The sequence below is a fragment of the Adiantum capillus-veneris genome, chromosome 23, assembly GCF_014529385.1.
Source record: "Adiantum capillus-veneris isolate H3 chromosome 23, ASM1452938v2, whole genome shotgun sequence".
NCBI classification, from domain to species: domain Eukaryota; kingdom Viridiplantae; phylum Streptophyta; class Polypodiopsida; order Polypodiales; family Pteridaceae; genus Adiantum; species Adiantum capillus-veneris.
In genome coordinates, this window is record NC_140953.1 from 108,130,615 (window position 1) to 108,153,207 (window position 22,593).

Below are 22,593 nucleotides of genomic sequence, written 5' to 3' on the forward strand. Positions count from 1 at the left end.
ATCATTTATCTTTTCGGAAATTTGGAAAGGTCCATAGTATCTCATGCTAAGCTTTGGAAAAAGCAGCTCCTTTCCCTTTTTCTTTCTCAAGCGTGCCTTCTCAAAACGTAAGATCGTTCTCCTTTAATTTCAAATCGTGACGATGTCGATCAACTGCCTTTTTGTGCCTTTCTTGAGATTTTTGCAAAGCCTCCCGGACCTTGGCAAAAGGAGTGTCTAAGTCCCGTTTGTACTCGTGGGCTTCAAAAATCTTATCTTTCGTGCTTAGGAAGGGTGGAACCTTCGTAGCACCTTTAATAATCTCAAATGGCACTGTCACGTGACACATCCAACCCTATGTGTCCGTGGACAAGCTACAGCACGACCAGGGTTCAGTTCAGTCAAGTCAGTCTAGAATAGGAAGTGATCTGGCACCTTTGTAAGTTTGTTCGTAGGCTGTGCATGTCCAGACACTTAGATTAGATGCATATCCTCTCGTTGCACACAGCATGACCATCAGATTTCCATCAGAACCCATCAAGAGCATTTTTACAGTGCATAGACCTATTTTCCCTATTTTTGATATTTTTCACGTATTATTTTTAAGTGGCTTTTGTTGGAAAGTAGGTAGGGTAATTTTGCTAAGTTTGTATAAATAGAAACCTAGCGCTAGCACTTTTTGGCAGAAGAGGCAGCAGGAGCACCTTGCTCAACAAACAACTTGTTAGCAAGACTTCCCACATCAGCAGGGCTAGCGTTTTTGCATCTGCAAGGACGTAGCGATTTCATCCACAGGCAGCCTGGCTTTTTTGTGCATAGCAGATCAGCCCCGGTAGCAGCAAGACCAATCAAGAAGCCTAGCGTTTTGCATTTGTAGGACAACCGGCAGCAGCAGGACCATTTTCAGCCCTAGCGTTTTTGCATGAGCATAGCGTTTTGCAGATTCACCGCGATGGAACACCAAGAAGCATCAGCGTTTTCATATTTCAGCAGTGAGACATCGCAGTAGAACCCCCAAACCTCGCAGATCTCACCTTCCCGCAGTAGATCCTCGCCGCACGGTCAGATCCCGCGAAATTTGCAGTTTCAGCCCGGAAAACGCAGATTTCAGCATCTGCGTTTTCAGCGCGTCGTCGTCGCATCGTCTTCATCGACATCGTCACCGACATAGAGTCAGAATTCAGCAGTTAAAGATTTGCAGATTTCAGCCATTAGCATTTTCAGATTTCAGCCCGTCTCGTCGTCGTCCTCATCGTCGTCGACTTCTTCGGCAAGTCTAAGCATTGTAGAGATTTGTGCAATCATAAGTAGACCGCTCTCGCCATAGAGAGTGGGGCCTTCGGAGGAGGGTTTTACAACGTCTCTGGTGTCGTATTCTCTTCTCTTTCTATCGCTCAGTCTCATGCACTTCCATTCACAGTGTCCATTTACTTTGTTTGTGTCCATTGCACTCTCTCACTAAAGGAACGGAAGGCTCTCCCTTCCGTAAGAAAAAGGAACCCTTGAGCACAGTTCGGAGCACTCATCTTGAGCAAAGTTCAACATTCACTTCCGCTGCACCTTACAAGCGCCTTACCCGTTGAAGAGTGAATCGTGTTCTTGTAGGCAAATTCCACCAAAGGCAAATACTTTTCCCATTGAGTCTTCTAATGTGAGATGTAAGACTTCAATAAATCCAGTATGACTGAATTTGCAATTTTCGATTGCCCATCTGTCTGCGGGTGGAAAGATGACGAGAACTGCAACCGTGTGCCAATGTTCTCCCAAATAGCCTTCCAAAACAAACTCGTGAATCTGGGGTCTTTGTCGGAGACAACTGTCTCAGGCATATCATGTAGTGTGAAGATCTGGGCCACAAACAGTCTCGCTAAGTGATCCGGCTTGACTATTTTCTTCACTGGAATGAAATGAGCTTGCTTGCTAAACCTGTCAATAACAGTCTAGATACCATCGTGCTCACTCTATGTTCTCGGGAGATCAAAATGAAATCCATTGCAATACTTTCCCAGGGACGGGTGGGTATGGGTAAAGACTGTAACAATCCTTGTGCTTTAGGCCCGTCAAACTTGACCTTCTGGCATACCAAGCAACTGCGTACAAAATCGTCAACGTCCTTCTTGAGTCTCGTCTTGAAGAAGTATCTCTCCACACCTTTCAAGGTGGTAGCAATGCCGCGGTGACTCGTAAAAGGTGGACAGTGGCATTCGGTTAGAACCTTTTCCCTTAACGGTTGTGTAACGCACAACATGGTTTTTCTCATTAAGTAGCCATCCCGAATGGAATATCCCGCTACTACCTCCCCATTCCGTATCCGAGTGAAAATATCTGCAAAATCTGTATCTGTGGCATACTGATCGACCATATCCTAGAAGCTCCTTTGATGTATTGCGGAAATAGCCAGAACCAACGACTTCCGGGACAAAGCATCTACCACCAAATTCTTTTGTCCCTGCATATGGACAATCTGGAAGTGAGACTGTGACAAGATGTTTGCCCACCGTATCTGCTTTTTTGATAGCTGCTTCTGTGATAAGAAGCAACGTAAACTTTGGTGATCTATGAAGACCGTAAAATCGGCTCCAAGTAGGTAATGTCGCCACTGAGTAAGAGCATGGATAACCACCAAAATCTCTGTCTCATGTTGTCAATTCCGGCCTTGAGAACAATCGGCTTTTGTAGGCAATGACATGGCCTTCTTGCATTAAGACCGCACCCAGGCTACGATCACAAGCATCACAATATACTTCAAATGACTTCTGCAAGTCCGGCAAAGTCAAAACTGGTCCTGTAGTCAATTTCTCTTTCAATGTCTGAAAGGCAGTCACCTCTGTGGATCCCCACGAGAAAGGGATTCCCTTCTGTGTCAAAATATGCAAAGAGGAAGCAACCTCTGCAAACTTTCTAATGAACCACCGATAGTAAGAACATAAGTCCAAGAAGCTTCTAACTTCATGGACATTCTTCAAATCGGGCCAATCACGGATAGTTTCTATCTTGGCCGGGTCCATCTACACTCCTGCTGCTGAGACAATGTGTCCCAAAAAGTGCATCTCCGGTAGGAAAAATTTTCTTTGCATTAATCACCAACTTGTGATCTCGTAATGCCTGAAAGACCTGTAGCAGATGTTCTCTATGTTCTGCCTCATCCTTGGAGAAGACAATAATGTCATCAAAGAAAGTCCCCACAAAAGATCTGTACTCTATGAAAATCTTGTCCATCATTCGGTTAAAGGTCACTGGAGCATTGGTAAGCCCAATAGGCATCACCAAAAACTCGAATAAATCGAAGGTCGTCTGAAAGGTGTCTTGTAGACATCTCTCGGCGCGATTCGGATCTGACGATATGCGCTCTTCAAGTCGATTCTGCTGAAACAAGAGGATCCCTGTAGTTGGTCTAGAATATCATCGATCCTAGGAATCGGAAGTCTGTTCTTGATGGTGATTTTGTTGGGAGCTCTATAGTCAATGTACATTCTCCAATAAGATCCGTCTTTCTTCAAAACCAACAACACCGGAGAGCAGTAAGGTGAAGTACTCGGCTGGATAAGACTCTTTTCCAAGAGGTCTTGGTTCATAATCTCTTCATTCTGGGCTCGGCTCACACGGTAAGGTGGCCAATTCGATGGTGTGCTTCCAGGTATCAGATCAATGGTATGATCCTCAGGAGGAGCTGGTGGCAACTCGCTTGGCAGGCCCTCTGAAAATCTTGGCGTTATTTATCAAGGTCAAAACATATTCAACCTTCAATCATCATTTAGTTCTCTCCAGAAAATCAAAGAAAAAAGCCGAATTCCATCAAGTACAATCTCTGTGTCCTTTATTCGTCAAAATCGCTTTCTCAGCTCGATAGTCAACCACGACGTTGTTCTTTTGGTACCAAGGGATTTCGAGGAGGACGTCACAACCTCCCAAGGGCATTATGTTGAAGTCTTCGTGCCCTAAACACCCCTGACATTGCAAATGAAGTTTTCCAATGATCGGTGTAATGGCATCATCCCATCCGGGTGCAGCTAGGACTACCTCCGTCCGTGGCCTTAGCCTGTCGGGCGTAATTCCAAATCGAGCCGCCAATTCAAGTGAAAAGAAGTTGGCCTTGGCTCCTCCATCAAAGAAAATGAGGGCTTCTTGTTCTTTCACTTTGCCCTAGGTGCGGCAAAGTTTGTACTTCCGTCCATTTGATTTGGTTCAGGCCCCAGGCAATGTGGTACCAGTTTTGTTTTCATCTGCCTTTTTTGCCACATCCTCTGCTGCTCTAGAACTCTCTGGCCTATCTTTAGTCTGTTCTTGCTGTGCCTTTTTGGGGCACTTTGCAGAGATGTGCCCATGTTCCCCGCATTCAAAACACTTTTCTCTTTGAGATAGATAAACCGGTCTCTAAGAGTCTGTCGGGGACGTGCATCTTTCTTTTCTTTGTTCTGAGAACTCTTTCTCTTTCTACTTTCATTATTAGAAGTCTGTTGAGTTCTCTTAGTCAAGATCTCATCAGTGGGGTAAGTCAGATTGCCCAACTGTATGGCAAAACCCCTTTTCTCATGACCCATCAATTCTTGAATAGAATTTGACTTTTGTTCCAAGCAATAGTCTTGGATCTCTGTAGAAAGTCCGCAACAAAACCGCTCAATCTGTTCCTTAAACAAGACCTCTGTAAATGAAGAAGCTGGTAGAAAAGAGCTCCAAATTCTCTCGCAATCAGCGTCCAAAGAATTTCCCTTGGTCATCCAAAGATGATTCCAAGCGGTTCGTATATCTCGTTCATTAGTCAGCCAAGAAGAAATAAAAAGCCGTTTGAATTTCAACCATTTAACCGGAGCTTCCTTTCTCAGGAGAATAGTGGACCACCATGTTCGAGCATCACGGAACACAGAAAAGGATTCAAATCGACTGTCCACCTTCGTTAAATTGTTGGACTTTCTTGCTTTTATCTTCCAGGAAGTCATATTGCTCTCGCAATCAGCGTCCAAAGAATTTCCCTTGGTCATCCAAAGATGATTCCAAGCGGTTCGTATATCTCGTTCATTAGTCAGCCAAGAAGAAATAAAAAGCTGTTTGAATTTCAACCATTTAACCGGAGCTTCCTTTCTCAGGAGAATAGTGGACCACCATGTTCGAGCATCACGGAACACAGAAAAGGATTCAAATCGACTGTCCACCTTCGTTAAATTGTTGGACTTTCTTGCTTTTATCTTCCAGGAAGTCATATTGGTTGGCTTTATAAAAATGTTTCTTCTTTGCATAAAACATGTGATCGTCGGGGTTTGAAGTATTTGAGGATGAGTCCTCGGTAGAACTGTTAGAAACTGGGCGAAATCTAGGCTTCTTTGCCTTTTTCTTGCCCTTTCCGAAGCTTTGCTTTTTGCTTCGCTTGTTCATGTCTTTCTGCGAGTACAGGTTCTTCTTTTCTGCACTCGTCTGTCTTTTTGGCTTTACTCCCTACTTGAGAGGAGAAGCAATGGGCCACACGCCATCAATCTGGGGTAATTCTTCAGGTGCATCACCAATCTCGGGTCCTTGGAGTACTTAATTAATCTGTTCACACATATGCCTATCTGCAGTTAACGTTTGTACTCCTTTTTTGGCAAACTTGTGCGAATTTTTTTTCTGCCCAAATCTTCATTCTTTTCTTCAATTCCCGTGCCGGATGTTCAACTTTTCTTTGCCTTCTCACTGAGGAGTGTCATCTTTGTCAGATTCTTCACTGAAACTCATGTGTAATCTGGGATTTTTAATGGCTTTATGCCTTGTAAGACAGAGCGACGAAGACGGGAGCGCGCCCGATGCTCGATGTATGAAGGGTGGGGTTGACTAATAAGATTAGGTTCGGGGCACGAAGATTCTTTCCCGAAAGCTGTGCGCTGTAAAAAGGATCGTATCCTCCGTAGAAGAAGAATCTTTCTGTGCTCTGATACCACTGTAACAAACTTGGACACTCCAGGTCAAGAATTTACCGCGACACGATAGGAATTCACTTCAAAACAGTTCATAGTTCACAATTGATTCGACGCGGCCCGACGGAGTTCCGTGCCTAGAGATATTGGCCCCAAAGACTGGCGCCCCTTTCGGTATTTCTTTTTGTATTAATCTGCAACTTAAAAGTACAATGGAGTGGGAGGGTCTCACTCTCAGACTCTGTGTCGAGATGCTCTGAGAAGTGGGAGCCCTGCCCACACTTATAAAGGTTTTACAAGGGATGCCAAAAGCAGAGCCCCAAAAGCTGAAAATCAAAAGCCTTGCAATAATAAAGCAAAAAGCTCTCTCTCTCTCTCTCTCTCTCTCTCTCTCTCTCTCTCTCTCTCTCTCTCTCTCTCTCTCATGCCTTGCGTAGCCAAAAACTGCCAGCTTTTTGCGTAGAAGAAGCTGCGTACAGCTGCCCGCAAAATGTGCCGTGAAATGCGGGGATCCGTACGTTGCTGCCATGTCAGCACTGCCAGTGCATTCTGCGGTGGAATTTCCGGAAGCCACATCAGCACTGCAGCAGCCGGGGCAGGTGTGTGTGTGTGTGTGTACCATGGGCAGCCACGCCAACAAGTTGTGACAGAGACTGCGGGTGAAATCGGGCTGTTGGATGCGTCTGTTGTAAATTCAAGAAATTTGTTAAATTCGGGTTTTGCAAAATGTAATTTCGGGTTCAAGCCCTTGAACCTCACTTGGCAGCCCGATGCCTTAACCGTTACCCATGCGTGCTTCTTGAAAGCGGAGTTCCACTCCATGGTGCACTGGTCCAAAACCTTGCAACCTCACAAGAAGCTGGCCTTGCATTAAGTCCCCAACCAACATAGTATCTACCTCTCTGGAGGAGTAATATTCTCTCGAGCTTGTTTCCTATTGATTGCCATCTATAACCTGAGACAGTATGTGACGACACTTTTGGGCGATGACAAAACTTGTTGAGGTAGAAGAAGTAATTTAACGGCTAGGCATAGGCATTACTCAATCCAAGTGTCAAAGGCTTAAGTTTGTGTCAAATTCACGTGGTCTTCTTTTGCACACTTGGTTGTGAATCAGTTATACTTCAACGGGGGCATATCCAGCCGTGTCTTTAAGCACAAAGTTTGTTTGCTTGCCAAACTGATTCTAATTGATTTGAACAGGTAATTATTCCGGCACCTTTTTGGGTCAGTTATCCTGAGATGGCCCGTCTGGCAGATGCAACTCCAAAGATTGTGCAGACAGCTTTATTGGATGACTTTTTACTTACACCCGAAAAGTTGGAATCTGTCTTGACTGAGAGGTCCAGATTGATAATCTTATGTACTCCCTCAAACCCAACAGGGTCTGTTTATCCTCGTGAAACACTGCAAAAGCTAGCTAAGATAGTTGCAAAGCACCCAAGATTGCTGGTAAGTTGGATTGCAGAGGTTAAAGTTTTGTTTTTGATTTTAGTAGTACAAATGTCTCCAAACATTGTGGGATTAATTTGCATGCAGGTACTGTCTGATGAGATTTATGAACACATTATGTACAAGCCAGCCAGTCATACTTCTTTTGCTTCTTTGCCTGGAATGAGGGAACGAACTCTAACAGTTAATGGATTTTCAAAAGTAAGTAGTAGATCTTCTCTTGACTATGCTTTGTTGGCAGCTGTTGCTGTCAAAGTTTGCATGCATGTTACGATCCGGGATAAACTCTTTAGTATTAAATGTTACACATTTTAGGATTCAAAATATCTACGCAGCATTCTTAGACATACAGAACATTGTTGTTTTGTGAAAAACACGTCCTCCTTACGCCTCTTATTGGTTCTCTTACAGAAAACTTAAGGTGCTCTCTCCTTTGTGTTTTGATGACAGGCATTTGCCATGACAGGCTGGCGCCTCGGATATCTGGCAGCTCCCAAGCATTTTGTCACAGCCTGTGGCAGAATTCAAAGCCAGGTTAGTTTTAAATAACATGAACTTAGCTTTATTTGCATTGAGTGTTCTGAGTGACCAGACCTGGGTTGAATAAACCCCTGTTTTCTTTGCTGACTGGATTTAGGTCGAATATTACCCCCTTTTTTTTGCAGTCAACTTCCGGAGCAAGTAGTATTTCCCAAAAAGCGGGTGTTGCTGCTTTAGGACTTGGTTATGCAGGTGGGGAAGAGGTAGCTTTGATGGTCAAGGCTTTCAAAGAAAGAAGAGACTTTCTGGTAGAGAGACTTCAAGCTTTAGACGGGGTGAAGCTATCAGTTCCACAGGTAGTATTATTGTTCATTCTGTCGCAAGTGATTGCACTTTATGCTTATAAGATAGTTGAAGTTAACTTTGCTTAATGTAACATAGTTAGAAGGATGAGAAATGTAGCAAAATTTTTGTAGGCTTCTGTGTAAATGAGAGGAGCTTACAAATGCTCATGCTTCGGTAGGCAAATCATTTATGTAGCTCTTATCTGATCTTCAATTTGTGTCTCTGTGGCAAGCTTCCAGGCTGATTTTTTCCAAGCACTCATGTTATAAATCAACCTTAAAGATTAGTCACAATATAATGTCAGAGTGTTAAGCTGTTTGTCAAACACTTGCTGCATTTTCTGTCATGCCAAATACATAAGCACCCATAAGGTTTAGTAGGTTTCTTGTTGAAGCTTTCATCAGAGGAAAATACATCGCATCTAATATTTTTGCTTGCTTTAGTGTTAGGGGTTTACAATGTAGTAAGGTATTTGATTAGTGAAATATTTTGGTGAAGCTGCCCTGTTTCGTAGGATTCAGAAACAGAGCATTTGGCCATTATGGTATGCATTCACCAGTGTAGGTTATCTAGATTAGAAGTGTAGTAGATTTTAAGATTGTCTACATTATGTAGTTTTTTCTGTTGCTTATTTTGTGACTGTAGTGTTGTGTCTAGCCTGTCATTTTCTTCTTTTGTACCCGGTCGCACAAATGTGGGTCTTGTCAAGATCCTTCTTGAACATTGGCTTGGGTGACGAAGGCTAGTCATCAAGAGCCTGGGCAGACAATCTTCAACAATTTCCTATATCATGTGCGTCCAAGAGATTGTTAATAAGGCTCCTACACTCTGTCACCAATTGTTGACGTGTCACACCACTGAAGACCCATAGGGTTAGGACGTATCCTTGGTGCTTAGAATAGGTGGAACCTTCTTAGCACCCTCGATGATCTCAAATGGCGCCTTCCTTGTAGAGGTATGTACTGTGTTGTTGTAAGAAAACTCCACCAAGGCATAAATTTGTGCAACCTGTTATGGTCCAGAAAACATTCTGCACTCATAAGCTATAACATGGCCCTCCTGCATTCCAGATTGCGACCACATGCATCACAATATATCTCAAAATGGCTTTTGCAAGTTTGGCAAAACCAACACTAGGCAAGTTGTCAACTTTTGTAACCGGAACGGGCACCACGTGCCAACGGAAAAGAACAGACTGAACAACTTTAAGCACTTCAAATAACAAATGAACTAAAAGAGATGCACGACACGAGACGGGGAGTGGCGGAGCTCCACCCCAAGAGAGCACTAGCCCCAAATGTTGGCGCCCCTTGCGGTATTTCTTTATATTGCTTGAACTTAGTACATCGTCGGTACTCCATCCTCTCCACCTCCACGTGGAGCATGCCAGAGGATGAGTCTTTGGCTCATATTTAAAGGCCCGTGGCCATGAAAAGCAGTTACATGAAAAGCTTCAAACTTAAAAGCAACTGGTCCCAAAAGCCATACAATTGCCACATCATCACCATAAAACTCGGAATTCCGTACAGGTGCCACGTCAGCATGTTAGCACGTTTTGCAGACTGTTCGTACAACTGCCATGTCATCATCTTGTATGCTTTATGTGTGTGTGTGTCTTGGCCCTGCTTTAATTTTTAATGCGTTTAGGTCCCTTGGGCCCCATCAGACGGGGTCCTATAAGTTGGTAGGACTTCTTCTTCTTCTTTTTCTACTTCTTCTTAGGGCTTAGGCCCCTTGGCCGGGATTTGCAGGTTGGCTTCGTTCTTCAGTGGCTTGACATGTCAACAATTTGTGACTTCTCCTTGAGAGTCTTGAAGACTGTGATCTCAGATGGTCCCCATGTAGAAGGAACCCCTTTCTGTGTCAAAGCATGTAGAGGAGAAGCAATCTGCACAAATTTTCGAATGAACCACCGATAGTAAGAGCACAAACCCAAAAAAGCTTCGAACCTCATGAACATTTTTCAAGTCTGGCCAATTTCGGATGGTCTCAACCTTGGCCGGACCATTTTGATACTCTTTGTAGAGACGATGTGTCCAAAAAGTCGATCTCTGGTAAGAATAACTCATTCTTCTTCCCATTCACCACCAACCCATGTTGCCTCAGTGCCTAGAAAACTTGTCACAGGCAGTGTTGATGCTCTACCTCATTTCTTGGAGAATACGATGATATCGTTGAAAAAGGTGCCCACAAATCACCTACACTCTCGAAAATTCTATCCATTATCTCGTTGAACGTTAGAGAAACATTCGTGAGACCAGAAGGCATCACCAAATACTCGTACAATCCAAAGGATGTCCTAAACGCGGACTTGTATACAGCTCTAGGAGCAATTATGATCTGATGATAGCCACTTTTTAGGTCGATTCTATTGAAACAAGTAGAACCCTGGAACTTGTCCAATAAATCATCAATCTTGGGTATTGGAAGCCTGTTCTTGATGGTGATTTTATTGAGAGCCCTGTAGTCAATGCACATTCTCCAAGGTCCATCTTTCTTTAAAACCAATGACACTGGCAAACAGTAAGGTGATGTACTGGGTTGAATTAAACCTTTTTCTAAAAGTTCTTTCGCTTGGGTCATAATTTCTTTGTTTTAAGCTCTGCTTACTCTGTAAGGTGGCCGTTCCGGTGGGGTACTACCCGGAATCAAATCAATAGTGTCATCTTTAGGGCGTTGAGGAGATAACTCTTTTGGTAAAGAGAAACAGTCATCCTGAGCTTGCAGAGCTTGCAAAAATCCTTATCGGTCCTTCTCAAGGTCGGACAAATTTTCCATTTTCTTGTCGTCCATCTCATGTAAGAAGATCGAGTAAACGAACAGACTGGATTTCATTAATTTGGAAATGGCCAAAGCCGCCACAAGCGGGACTGACTTGCAAGTACTATCAAGTCCTCGTGCTCTAGATACCCCTGGCAATGCAAGCAAAGTTTGCCTATGACAGGTTGTCACGAACGGGAGCACACACAAATAATCAACAAGCTGAAAATAAATAATCTTTCAACTCAAAAGAGATGAGGGACAAGATTGACACAATATTTGAGACCAGAAGATGGATTGGTTGCCCCTCCCCCCCCATAAGAGAATCTTTATTAGGGAGAATCTTTTTACAAGCACAAGAACCAGAGTCACCCCTCCTTTCTAGATCTTCCGACTTGATGGTCAATTTCCTTCCCGTGCGGGAATTTCGGGAGAGACGAGCTCTCAATTTTGCTTCCGTCTGTGCCCAAAGCGTGAAGCTCTACAGACTATTCCCGATTCCGCTCCTAGAATCTGTGAGCATAGGCCGAGGCCTCGTTGCTCCCTCTCCGTGATGTAGTACCTACAAAAGCACAAACACAAAACAAGAACGCGAATCGCGAATGCACAATTGATACCTGTTGCTCCGAGTACGTGAAAGCGAACTCCGTGTACTGGCGTCTCTTGATCACTTGCAGATTCCTGTCGGTAATTCTCCTCGCTGCTAGCTTTGGGATTTCTGTGTAACTGAGAGAGGGAAAGGGTTGCTTTTATAGGCACCCAGCACCCGACACCCGGTAAGAAATGGAGCTGGCTGGAATAGAGGAGAGGGGAGAGGGGTAGCGATGGTGATAGGGGAATGCTGCGGGCTGTTTCTGGCAATAGCAAGGGGGGAGAGAGAGAGAGAGCGTACGATTCAGCCAGCCAGCCAACGCTTTGTTTTTTTTATGAAGCCATGCTTTAATTTAAGAGGGCTGCCCACTTAATAAGTGGGCAGCCGGTCATTTATTTAAAAAAAATGTGAACCTGGTCAAAACTCCATAAAACTAAGTGAGCTGAAAATCGATGCTATGTAATCACATTCGAGGGGTCCCCGAGTGCAGTTCAGTGCTTCAGCTGGACAGCCAGCGCTTTCAAGCAATATGACCAGCATTTTCAGCCCTGTTTGACCAGCGTTTTCACCCATGAAAAGCAGCATTTTTAGCATCTAGATCGTTGCAGATTCCAGCCCTAGCCTTGTCGTGGTTGCAGACCCGAGCCATCGACATTGCTAGCAGATCCGGCGTTCAACCATAGACCCGTCGTCGCTGTTGTCGTCGTCGTCACCGTCGTCGACACAATACCCAGCACCTAGTACCCCTTATGCCGAGCATAAGGATCCACAGAACCTCGTCAAGAACCTCGTTGTCGTCGTCATCATCGTCATTGACATAGATCCACTGAACCGTCAAGAATCTCGTCGTCGACTTCACCGTCTTCGACATAGACCCATCAGTACCTCGTCGTCGACATCGTCGTCGTCGACATAGACCCATCAATACCCCGTCGTCGACATCATCGTCTTTGACATAGACTCCATCAGTATCTCATCGTCGACATCATCGTGGTCGACAAAGAACCTCTCAGTACCTCAGTACCCATCAGTACCCATCAATACCCAGCATCAATACCAATACCCAACATCAGTATCCATTAACATCAACACCTTAGCATTTAGCATCATTGTATGAGCATTGTGCAAGAATAAAGAAAGTATTTGCTTTGGCATTAGAGCAAGGGGGCCCTTGAGGGTTTGGGACCCGACGTTTGATGTCATCTCTTTTCTTTCTCTTGTGTCTCTCTCTTTCTTGCCGTTCAGTTCAATTCTTTCAAGTGAAGTAAAGTGTCCCTTGTGTTTGTGCGGAGTACTAGATCCGAGCTAAATCCATACACACTTTTGCTGCATGAGAGAGAGAGAGAGAGAGAGAGAGAGAGAGAGAGAGAGAGAGAGAGAGAGAGAGAGAGAGAGAGAGAGAGAGAGAGAGAGAGAGAGAGAGAGAGAGATGGATAACTTGAAAGTGTCACACGGGCACCACGTGCCAATGGAAAAGAACAGAGTGAACAACTTTAAGCACTTCAAATAACAACTGAACTAAAAGAGAATGTACAAAGCACGAGACGGGGAGTGGCGGAGTTCCTCCCCAAGAGAGCATTGGCCCTAAACCTTGGCGCCCCTTTCGGTGTTTCTTTATATGGCTTGAACTCAATACATTGCCAGTATTCCATCGTGTGCACCTTCACGCAGAAGCATGCCAGAGAATGAGCCCTTGGCTCATATTTAAAGGCCCTTGGCCTCTCAAAAGGAGTTACATGAAAAGCTTCAATTATAATATCATCTGGTCCCAAAAATTGGAACTGAAAAGCTACCTAGCGTAAATCACGGAAAGCCGTACACTTGCCACGTCAGCATGCTGCATTTCAAATTGCGAAAATTCGTAAAGTTTGCCACGTCGTCAGTTTTTACGTGGGTCCAACCTTATTTATTGTCTTTGTGTCACTTGGGCCCCATTGGACGGGGTCTTATAAGTTGGTGGGAACTCTTCTTTAAAAATAGGCTTCTTGGCAAGACTTTGCAATTTGTTAAATTACTAGTGCCGCTTCTACTTCTTCTGTTGCTTCTTCTTAGGGTTTAGGCCTCTCAGCCAGGATCTGCAGGTTGGCTTTGTTCTTGAGTGGTTTGACACGTCATCAGTTTGTGACAGAAAGACTCAGAGAGAGATTAGAGAGATTTTGACACACCATTGAGAGTGACACACTACTGACCCGGAATAGCCCGCGGCCCCTTCATAGGAATACGTTTATTACTCCAGAAATTACAAGTGTACAAGTTGAAAATTTTAGCATGGAGTCACTTCGGCGGCACCTCCTTTGTCTTTTGTCTTTGACAAGTGCCCTTACACATGTAACAAGGGTCTTGACACTCGCCTTTCTTTTGAAATACTCCTTTTATATTCTTCTAGCCCTTGATTAGAAGCTTCTAGAACATTCTAGAATCGGTGGAAAACTGATAACAAGAACATTAATATGGGAATCAAATGAAAGCTCTTTTCGAGCAGACTACCTAATGTTCAAGTATTTTCAAAACAACACTCAATGCAAGTCATCATGCATGCTTTATTGTGTGTGTGCCTAAGGTAGATGTCACAAACTGTTGATGTGTCAAGTCAGTGAAGAGCAGAGCCAACCTTCAGATGATGGCCGAGGGGCCTAAACCCTAAGAAAAACAAGCAACAACAGAAGAAGAAGTTCTACCAACTTATGGGACCCCATCCGATGGGCCCAAGAGACATAAAGGATTAAAATAAAGCAGGACCCACCAACACACAACTCCGATTTTTTGCTGATTGTTGACGTGGCAGAACTGTATGGATTTTCGCGTTTCACATTGACAGTGCTGGTGTGGCAGATTTCTGCAAAACGCACTGATAGGGTTGACGTGGCAGTTGTACGGATTTTCGCAAATCACGTTGGCAGATTTTAGCGCTTTTTGGACTAGTTGCTTTTGAGTTTGAAACTTTCCATTGTAACCGCTTTTCAGGCCAAGGGCCTTTAAATATGAGGTTAGGGCTCATTCTCTGGCATGCTTTCTGGAGAAGGTGCAGAGTCTGGAGTACCAGCTTGTATTGTGTTGATGCAATATAAAGAAATACCCAAAGGGGCGCCAAGGTTTGGGGCCTATACTCTCTAGGGTGGAATTCAGCCACTCCGTGTCACGTGTTTCGTCTCTCTCTCTCTCTCTCTCTCTCTCTCTAAGTTCAGTTGTTATTGAAGTGTTAAAAGTCTGTTCTTTTCTATTGGCATGTGATGCTCGTCTTGTGACAGTGGTATCAGAGCATTAGGCGTGTGCTTTTCTGAAAGCATACCGGTCCTACAAAAGAGCAGATAGAGCTACTGCAATTTTAATTGAAGTATCTTCGGTCTTGACCCTGGACTTATCAACCACTCCCACCCTTACTTCATCGCGCATGGGGTGCGCTCCCATTTTCATCGCTGTGTCTTATAGGGCATAAGCCATAAAGAACCCAAGACATGGAATTTGCAGTTTCTGCTCAACGAGCTTCATGACATTCTCTCCTGGCATCCTCAACAAAATCTTTGGATGCTGCAAAGTTAATTTTTGAACTACATGTTACCCCCTCTGATGCCCCAGGTGGTACCTCCTCCTCCGGCATCAGAAAGTACGAGAGCTTCCAACCGGGCCTTCTCAACCGTCTGTTCCGATCGGGGGAGTCTTCAAGAATATGGTGCAGCCATTTGACCTTGATCCAGTGCAACCGCCTTTGCCACCACCGTTGCCCCCACCTCCACCACCACCACCTCCACCATGCTACAATGGTTGGTGCCCATATGGATACCCTTATTATCCATACTTGGGTTATGCGCCTAACCAACCCAAAGATTTCAAAGATGGCGGCATGACAGTCAAAATGTTTCACTTTTTTCGGGGTGAAAGATCGCAAGAAAGCATTGCAGTTCCTACAACAATTCGACAACATCTATGCTTTGGGAAACTATACAGAAGAATCCAAGATTTCTCGAGCAGCGGGATTTCTTAATGATGATGCTATGCAATGGTGGAGTTCAATCGCGACACAATCGCATGCTCCGAGGACTTGGCAAGCTTTCAAGACAATTTTTGCACGTAATTACATGACTTCGATGTTTGAAGTCCGGATTTTGGCAGAGTGGGGCAACTTGAAAATGCTTGCCACCCAAACCATGGACGACTATAACCAAAGGTTTCTCGACGTGTACCTTCCGGTGTCCTTCTTTAAGTTCATTTCCTTGGAGGACCAGTGCGAGCGCTACACCATTGGACTACCATCACCATTGCAAGAATATTGTCTCTCCAAGCAAGTCTCTACCATGCAAGATCTTATGGACCATGCCGCGGTCGGTTAGAAGCTCATGAAGAGAAAGTTGGAGTTTACCACAGAAGAACCTCCGGCCACTAACCAAAACTCCCGGCAACAACGAACAAGTTCTCGGGAATCCCGTGAAAACCAACCTCAACGGCCTTGTCTGACACACCGTCAACGAGACGCCTTGTTACAAGAAGGCCAATGCTTCGAATGTTTCCAAAAAAGGCATACGTTCAATACATGTCTTGAGCGAGCCTCGACGTCCTCAGTGCAACGTTCTACTCCCACCTTAGACAGATCCCGAAGGCCACCTCCGGCCAAGAGGGCTAGACATGCTATTGGACTAGTACCGGATATTTATGGTATACACCTTGAGAGTTTTAATGAATTATGTAGAGCTTATGGAAAAGTCAACGGCTTGAAAGCCCTTATTTTCTTTTACTCCGGAGCTATGGAGAACTTCATCCATCCAGAGTTCGTGAAGCAGGTGCACTTTGATTATGATGATGAGGGTGGAGAAATTGAAGCTGAGCTAGCCACGAGGTAAACTCAGAAAGTGGTATTGCTCATTGGTGCTCTTCTAGTGACTATACAAGATTATCATGGAAAAGCCGATTTCCACATTATGAAGTCGGGCAACTGCGACGTTCTCTTGGGCATGTCCTGGCACGACAAGAATGATGCAACTCTCCAAGTTCGGAACTGAACCATCACCGTGATGCAGAAGGGCAAGCCAGTTGACTGTTGTCCTCAAAGTTCGGTTGTCCGAACAATAATGACCTCTCTTGTTGTTTTTTAGTTAGATACTTTTGAACATTGTTGAGAAAGTATTATTTGTTTGAAATGGATGCTATCTGTTTTAAACTTGTCTTGGTGCCGATTTGAATTGTTTGACTCTGGTTTTAAATAGTGGTTTCAATGATTGGTAATTTTACTCTTGGATGGAGAAGAAAGAAATATTGTTTTGGTATTGTTTGAACCTCGGAACGATGCAGGCTGATGCTTGGGGAGCGTTTCGTTGTATGTTTGAAAACCTTGGAACGACGCAGGCCAATGCCCGGGGAGCGTTTCGTTGTATGTTTGAAAACCTCGAAACGACGTAGGTCGATGGAGCGTTCTGTTGTATGCTAGAAAACCTCCGAACGACGCAGGCCGATGCCTGGGAGCGTTTGGTTGAATGCTTGAACCTCCAAGCGATGCAGACTACGGTCTGGGGAACGTTTGGTTGTACAGTCCTCTGGGCTCATGGCCCGGACCTTTTTAGGTTATTTGCGGGGGGAGTGACGAGGGAGTCGTTGAGTAGCTTCATACCGTAGATCGTTTGTCTCGGGGGAGTGCTCAACGGCGCTGTTTGTTGTGTCTTGTAACATGCATATGTGAGCATTTGTGTTGCATTGTAATGTGCCAACTACTGAATATTCCTAATTGGATGAGATTGCCTGGGTATGTAATCTTAGTGCATCAAGATACTCGTGGAAGATCGGTGCGGTCTGGGTGTGATGGCTAATTTTGTTATGCCAGAATATCAAGAGTTCCGATGTGGACAAAAGGAGAAGCCAACTTCTTAACAAAAGAGCCAAAAGGAGAAGCCAACTCCTTAATGAAAGAGTTGCGAGGAGACGCTAACTCCTTAACAAAATTAAAAAGAGCAAACTGATTGTCCCTTGAAATGACCCTCGGAAATTTTTTAAAGCTAACTTGAGTTGTTTTGTAGATATGCTGTAATCGCGGACGATTACTGTCTTTCAAGAAGGGGAGATGTCACAAACTGCTGACGTGTCAAGTCAGTGAAGAGCAGAGCCAACCTTTAGATCATGGCCGAGGGGCCTAAATCCTAAGAAGAACAAGCAACAACAGAAGAAGAAGTCCTACCAACTTATCGGGCCCCATTCGATGGGGCCCAAGAGACATAAAGGATTAAAATAAAGCAGGACCCACCAACACACAACTCGGATTTTTGCTGATTGCTGATGTGGCAAAACTGTACGGATTCCGCATTTACGTTGAAATACTGACGTGGCACATTTCCGCAAAACGCATTGACATGGCTGACGTGGCAGTTGTACGGATTTTCGCAAATCGCGCTAGCAGATTTTGGCGTTTTTTGGACCAGTTGCTTTTGAGTTTGAAGCTTTTCATTGTAACTATTTTTCAAGCCAAGGGCCTATAAACATGAGGTTAGGGCTCATTCTTTCGCTTGCTTCCTGGAGAAGGTGCAGAGTCTGGAGTATCGGCTTGTACTGTGTTGATGTAATATAAAGAAATACCGAAAGGGGCGCCAAGGTTTGGGGCCTATACTCTCTGGGGTGGAATTCAGCCACTCCGTGTCACGTGTCGTCTCTCTCTCTCTCTCTCTCTCTCTCTCTCTCAGTTCAATTGTTATTGAAGTGCTAAAAGCCTGTTCAGTCTGTTCTTTTCTATTGGCACGTGGTGCCCGCCTTGTGACAGTAGATTCGATCTGTTCCATTGAAACCGGTCTGCAGGGCGGTAGACGTAGGCTTTCATCCGAAACTTTACTTTAGACTTTAGGACACATAGAAACTTTGCAAAAAGAAAACCTGTAACGGGAATTGATACTTCAAACACACACGGCTTGGAAGCTAAAATGTCACCAAGCAGACACCGACACTTGTTGGCCCCTTTCGGTATTTGTTTATTGTATTCAAAGAGGGAATGAAACTTGTGATTTCTTACAAGCTGTCCCTCATAATCCGGGCTGAAAATGACTTGTTCTGGCCCGACTTTGGGAGCATAGCTGTACTAGGACGTTTCACAGACAGTATCCCCACGCAATAGATGACTTTCCCGACGCATACACACTTTGCCAAACTTGGCGAGAATCTGCAGCACGCTGAATTCTCTGTTTTCTGCCCTGAAAATGCGCCAAATCACTTGTACAGCGGTCCCCTCGCGTCCCGGACCTCCTGGGGTATTAGGGACTGTTTAGGGCCAAAACCCTAAACCTGCAGAAATACACAGCAGGCTGTATTTCCTTTTTTTGAGCTTTGTTTTGCGAGCCGGTCGCATCTGTAGCAAGTCTGCCAGCTCCCGCACCTATAGGGCTACTAGCCCTTTGAATTGGACGAGATTTCTCTCGTGAAATCTCTCCGAATTCACCTGTGCCTGCGGGGGATTAGCGGCTAGCTAATCCAGTACTTGTGCAAGAGGCTCTTGCCTCGGCAATCGCGCATGAACCCACACAACTGTACATAGGTCAAATGAAGAGCCCTCTTGTGGGGCATCATATAACTGCACAGAGGGGAGAGAGAGAGCAGTGAATGTTGTGCAAGGCTTCAATTCTTGCAGTTCACTGTACATAAGGGTAGGCAAGCACAGAGTAGCTATGGTACCTGCAACAATCCACCATACGGCTGAAAAATGAAGCCCACGTTTTGTTTTAATGCTTCTCTCTCTCTCTTAAGTTGGAAAATGCCCAAAAATGTGCGGAGTGCTTGGCACTCGTGTATTAATTCCCCGCTTTGGACCTTCTGGTCTAAAAATATCTCAACCGGTTGCTCAGTTGACTTAGCGGCAGAGTAATGAAATATTCCACTCGTCATTTTGTAGCTAATGACGTGAACATATTTCATGGCCTAAAATAGCGGTTCCCTAAATTTGAGGAGATGCTTCCATTGGACTCTAATGGGTCATCTGACCATCTTCACCATTGGGACCACGTCCAAAAATGCAATGTAGCCGAGTTTTTGGGTGATTTTTTGTGGTGTCCCCACCTTGTCACTGTGCCTCTATGTAGTTAATTTTCTAGTATCCACCAACTTATTAAGTGCATCGAGGGGACCTAGATTACTTTGAACTGAGCCTAGACACCCTTTTACTACTCGAATTCCAGTGCCGACCAACTTCCTGTCTGAGAGTGAAGCTACCGTTTTACACTGGCCATACAATGTCCAGCCATTTGCAACTTCAAAAAGAGGGTTTCAAAAATTGAACAAAACTCATCTGAAAGAAACCAACAACTCAAGCTAGCAATTGCAATTTGCCACGTCCTCGTGATATCCATACACTTGTATCCATCTATATCTCCCTTTCAATAAGGTGAGAGGATATAGTCCTTATGCATTTCAAGCATGCCAATGGCCATTCATATTTCCCCACTTAGGGATAGAAGTATGTCTAACCAATCATGGTTCCATAAACACAAGAACACATGTCCAGTTCCAGTTGTGTAATCTTTCAATTGGAAAGACAACATATGTGATCTTTCATAAATTTCTTTGATTCATGGGCTTCATATACAAAAGCTAGAGAAAAGAAGAAGAAGAAGAGAATTTTTAATGTCGTGGGAAACTATCCACACAGAGAGAGAGAGAGAGAGAGAGAGAGAGAGAGAGAGAGAGAGAGAGAGAGAGAGAGAGAGAGAGAGAGAGAGGTGAAGCCGAAAACTCAATAATTCCAGAGGCAGAATGATACAAGATGACGAGTGTGTGGACTAGGGCTACGCATATACAGAGAGCCAACTCCGGATTGGGCAAAACCTTTAAAAGTACTTAACACAAAAATCCACAATCTGGGAATAAACATAAAATGGGCAAAATGTCTGGTGCAAACCCTGTATGTGCCTAGAATCCCTACCAGATGGGTGAAAGGGTGGCCTACCCACAACAAAGGGATTGAGTGCACGTAAGAAAAGCCGTAAGCAGGAGTGAAAGCATGTGGAAGGTGAATGTAAAGCTCTAACAGACATGAGAGGACACAGTAGGCTGCAGAGACAATACCACTGCAGCTTCAGAAGGACAGGTAGACACACAGACTGACTCAGCAAGGAAGTGTAGAGATAATAGATTTGGACTGAGCAGTTAAGGACTGGACCCCTTGCCCACACTCAGATTTTTCCATGATGATAGCCAGCTGGATAGAGCTTTCAGTTGAAAGGATGCACAGATTGTTTGCATCATATCATCTCTTTCATACTGTAGTTTACATTCTCTCAGTGAACTGAATAGTTTGACATTTGGTTCATCTCCCAAAAACTGACATGAATAATCAGTTTCATGTCAAAATACTCCTGGCTTGACATGGTCCATGGAGGATAAGTTGTGTCAAAATACTCGTAGCTTGGAAAAGTTGACACTTTTTCGCTCTTGAAGCCTCCAGGAATTTGGCACTCACGAAAGAGAGGGGTGGGGGTGTTGTTGGAGGCCATTGTTGAAGAGGTAGCATATTGTCATGCTTATCAGGCATGGACGATATGAGATGTAGAAGGATGGATTTCAAATAATCGTGTTTCCATATTTTTGGAGCGGATTCTGAGAGAACTTTTTGTAATAAGAGGATGGAGGCTTATGCAACTCACTGGTATCTAATTTTAAAATGTAGTCGGATGTGATTAATTAAAAAAGGAAAGGGAAGTCCTTAGCTCTGCTCTTCTCACTATTTCTTTTATCTTGGCTGCCTCTAAGTCCATATTTACCAAGTTAAAATTTTTGGACTTTTGTTGTGTTATATTCTATTTGGCCACTGCTCAATCAATGTGTGTGTTAAGACCTAAGATTATCAATAAATACAATTGATCCAAGTTTATCATGAAACACAAAATTTGATCTTTGCTGTCCTTTGTTGATAGGGTGCTTTCTATCTATTTCCGGACTTCAGTGCTTACTTTGGATTAGAAGCTGAAGGGTTTGGAAAGATTCATGATGCTGAAAGTCTCTGCAAATATTTTCTGGAGAAAGCTCGTGTAAGCCTCTTATTTTATGATTATCATACTTTGGTTCCTCTCTTATTGTATCATCCTTCTGGTTCAAATTGTTAAGCAGAATGTCTTTCTTGAGCAATTGAGAGACTGAGAAAGTTGAAATGGTGGATTTTTGCTTTAGGGAAATTCATGTTTTGTTGCTCTAAAGGGAAGTTGATGTTTTGTTGCTCTAAAGGGAATTGATGTTTTGTTGTTGTAAAGGGAAATTGATGCTTTGTTGCTCTGAAGGGAATTTGATGCTTTGTTGCTCTAAAGGGATCTGATGTTTTGTTACCAGGTTGCTCTTGTTCCAGGTGACGCATTTGGAAATTCAAGTTGCATCCGCATATCCTATGCTGCCTCCTTGGATTCTCTAAGAACAGCCATGGATAGCTTAGAGAAAGCGTTGAGCTTGTTGCAACCATCTGCAGTACCCTTGAGATAATGAAGAAGCGCCATTCTTGATTGGGTGGATTTTTTGGGCTCCTCCAATCCCACAAACTTGCATTGTGCAGACATGAGGATCACACATGTACTATGAAAAGCTAAATCTCACTCTGCCCATTGTAATAATAGATATGGATTGCATAATTGAGTGCCACACTTCTTGTATCCTTCCCTTTGCTTGTTGCAAGTTTAGATAACTTTCTAGAGCTGAGGATAAAACTTCAATTTGAATGCTTCGATTTAGACAATATCAAGCGTAGTCACATGGAATGGGGAACAGAAACGAGATGAAGATAGCTTGCTCTTTGCAACATAACAGATTAGAAGCGGCTTCTTATAGTTATATTTTGTATGGTAACCTTTGGAAATTCATTAAGAAACAGCACAAAGGAAATGAGAAATGAAGGACTTTGGGAACTTTGCGATCCGATGCGCCCCGAAACCTTGTGACTATGCTAGCAAGATAATAACTTTGTAGCCTCCAACTGTTGATGCTTTGCTTTCCCATCATGAGTTTCAGGTATTAATATTGGGTGCATTTGAAAATAATATGGGCTTGCAAGGTATTATTGTGCATGTATATGAAGGTTCTTACTAAAAATGTATACATTGAGAGAAAATGTGAACATAAGAAATCAAACCAGGTTCTTAAGAAATGCCTAGCAGCCAC

The 22,593-nt window shown here is 43.9% G+C and overlaps 1 protein-coding gene across 1 annotated transcript in view; it reads left to right on the forward strand.

Moving 5' to 3' along the window:
- The window catches only part of AAT (aspartate aminotransferase), a 64,411-nt gene extending 42,323 nt beyond the window's left edge, over window positions 1-22,088 (forward strand). Inside the window, exons 5-10 of the mRNA XM_086496355.1 lie at window positions 7,068-7,316; window positions 7,404-7,517; window positions 7,767-7,850; window positions 7,982-8,152; window positions 21,366-21,479; window positions 21,775-22,088. Of these exons, the coding sequence (XP_086352481.1) occupies window positions 7,068-7,316; window positions 7,404-7,517; window positions 7,767-7,850; window positions 7,982-8,152; window positions 21,366-21,479; window positions 21,775-21,921 (879 nt within the window). The 3' untranslated portion in view covers window positions 21,922-22,088. The remainder of the gene's footprint in view (window positions 1-7,067; window positions 7,317-7,403; window positions 7,518-7,766; window positions 7,851-7,981; window positions 8,153-21,365; window positions 21,480-21,774) is intronic.
- Window positions 22,089-22,593: the final 505 nt, after the last annotated feature.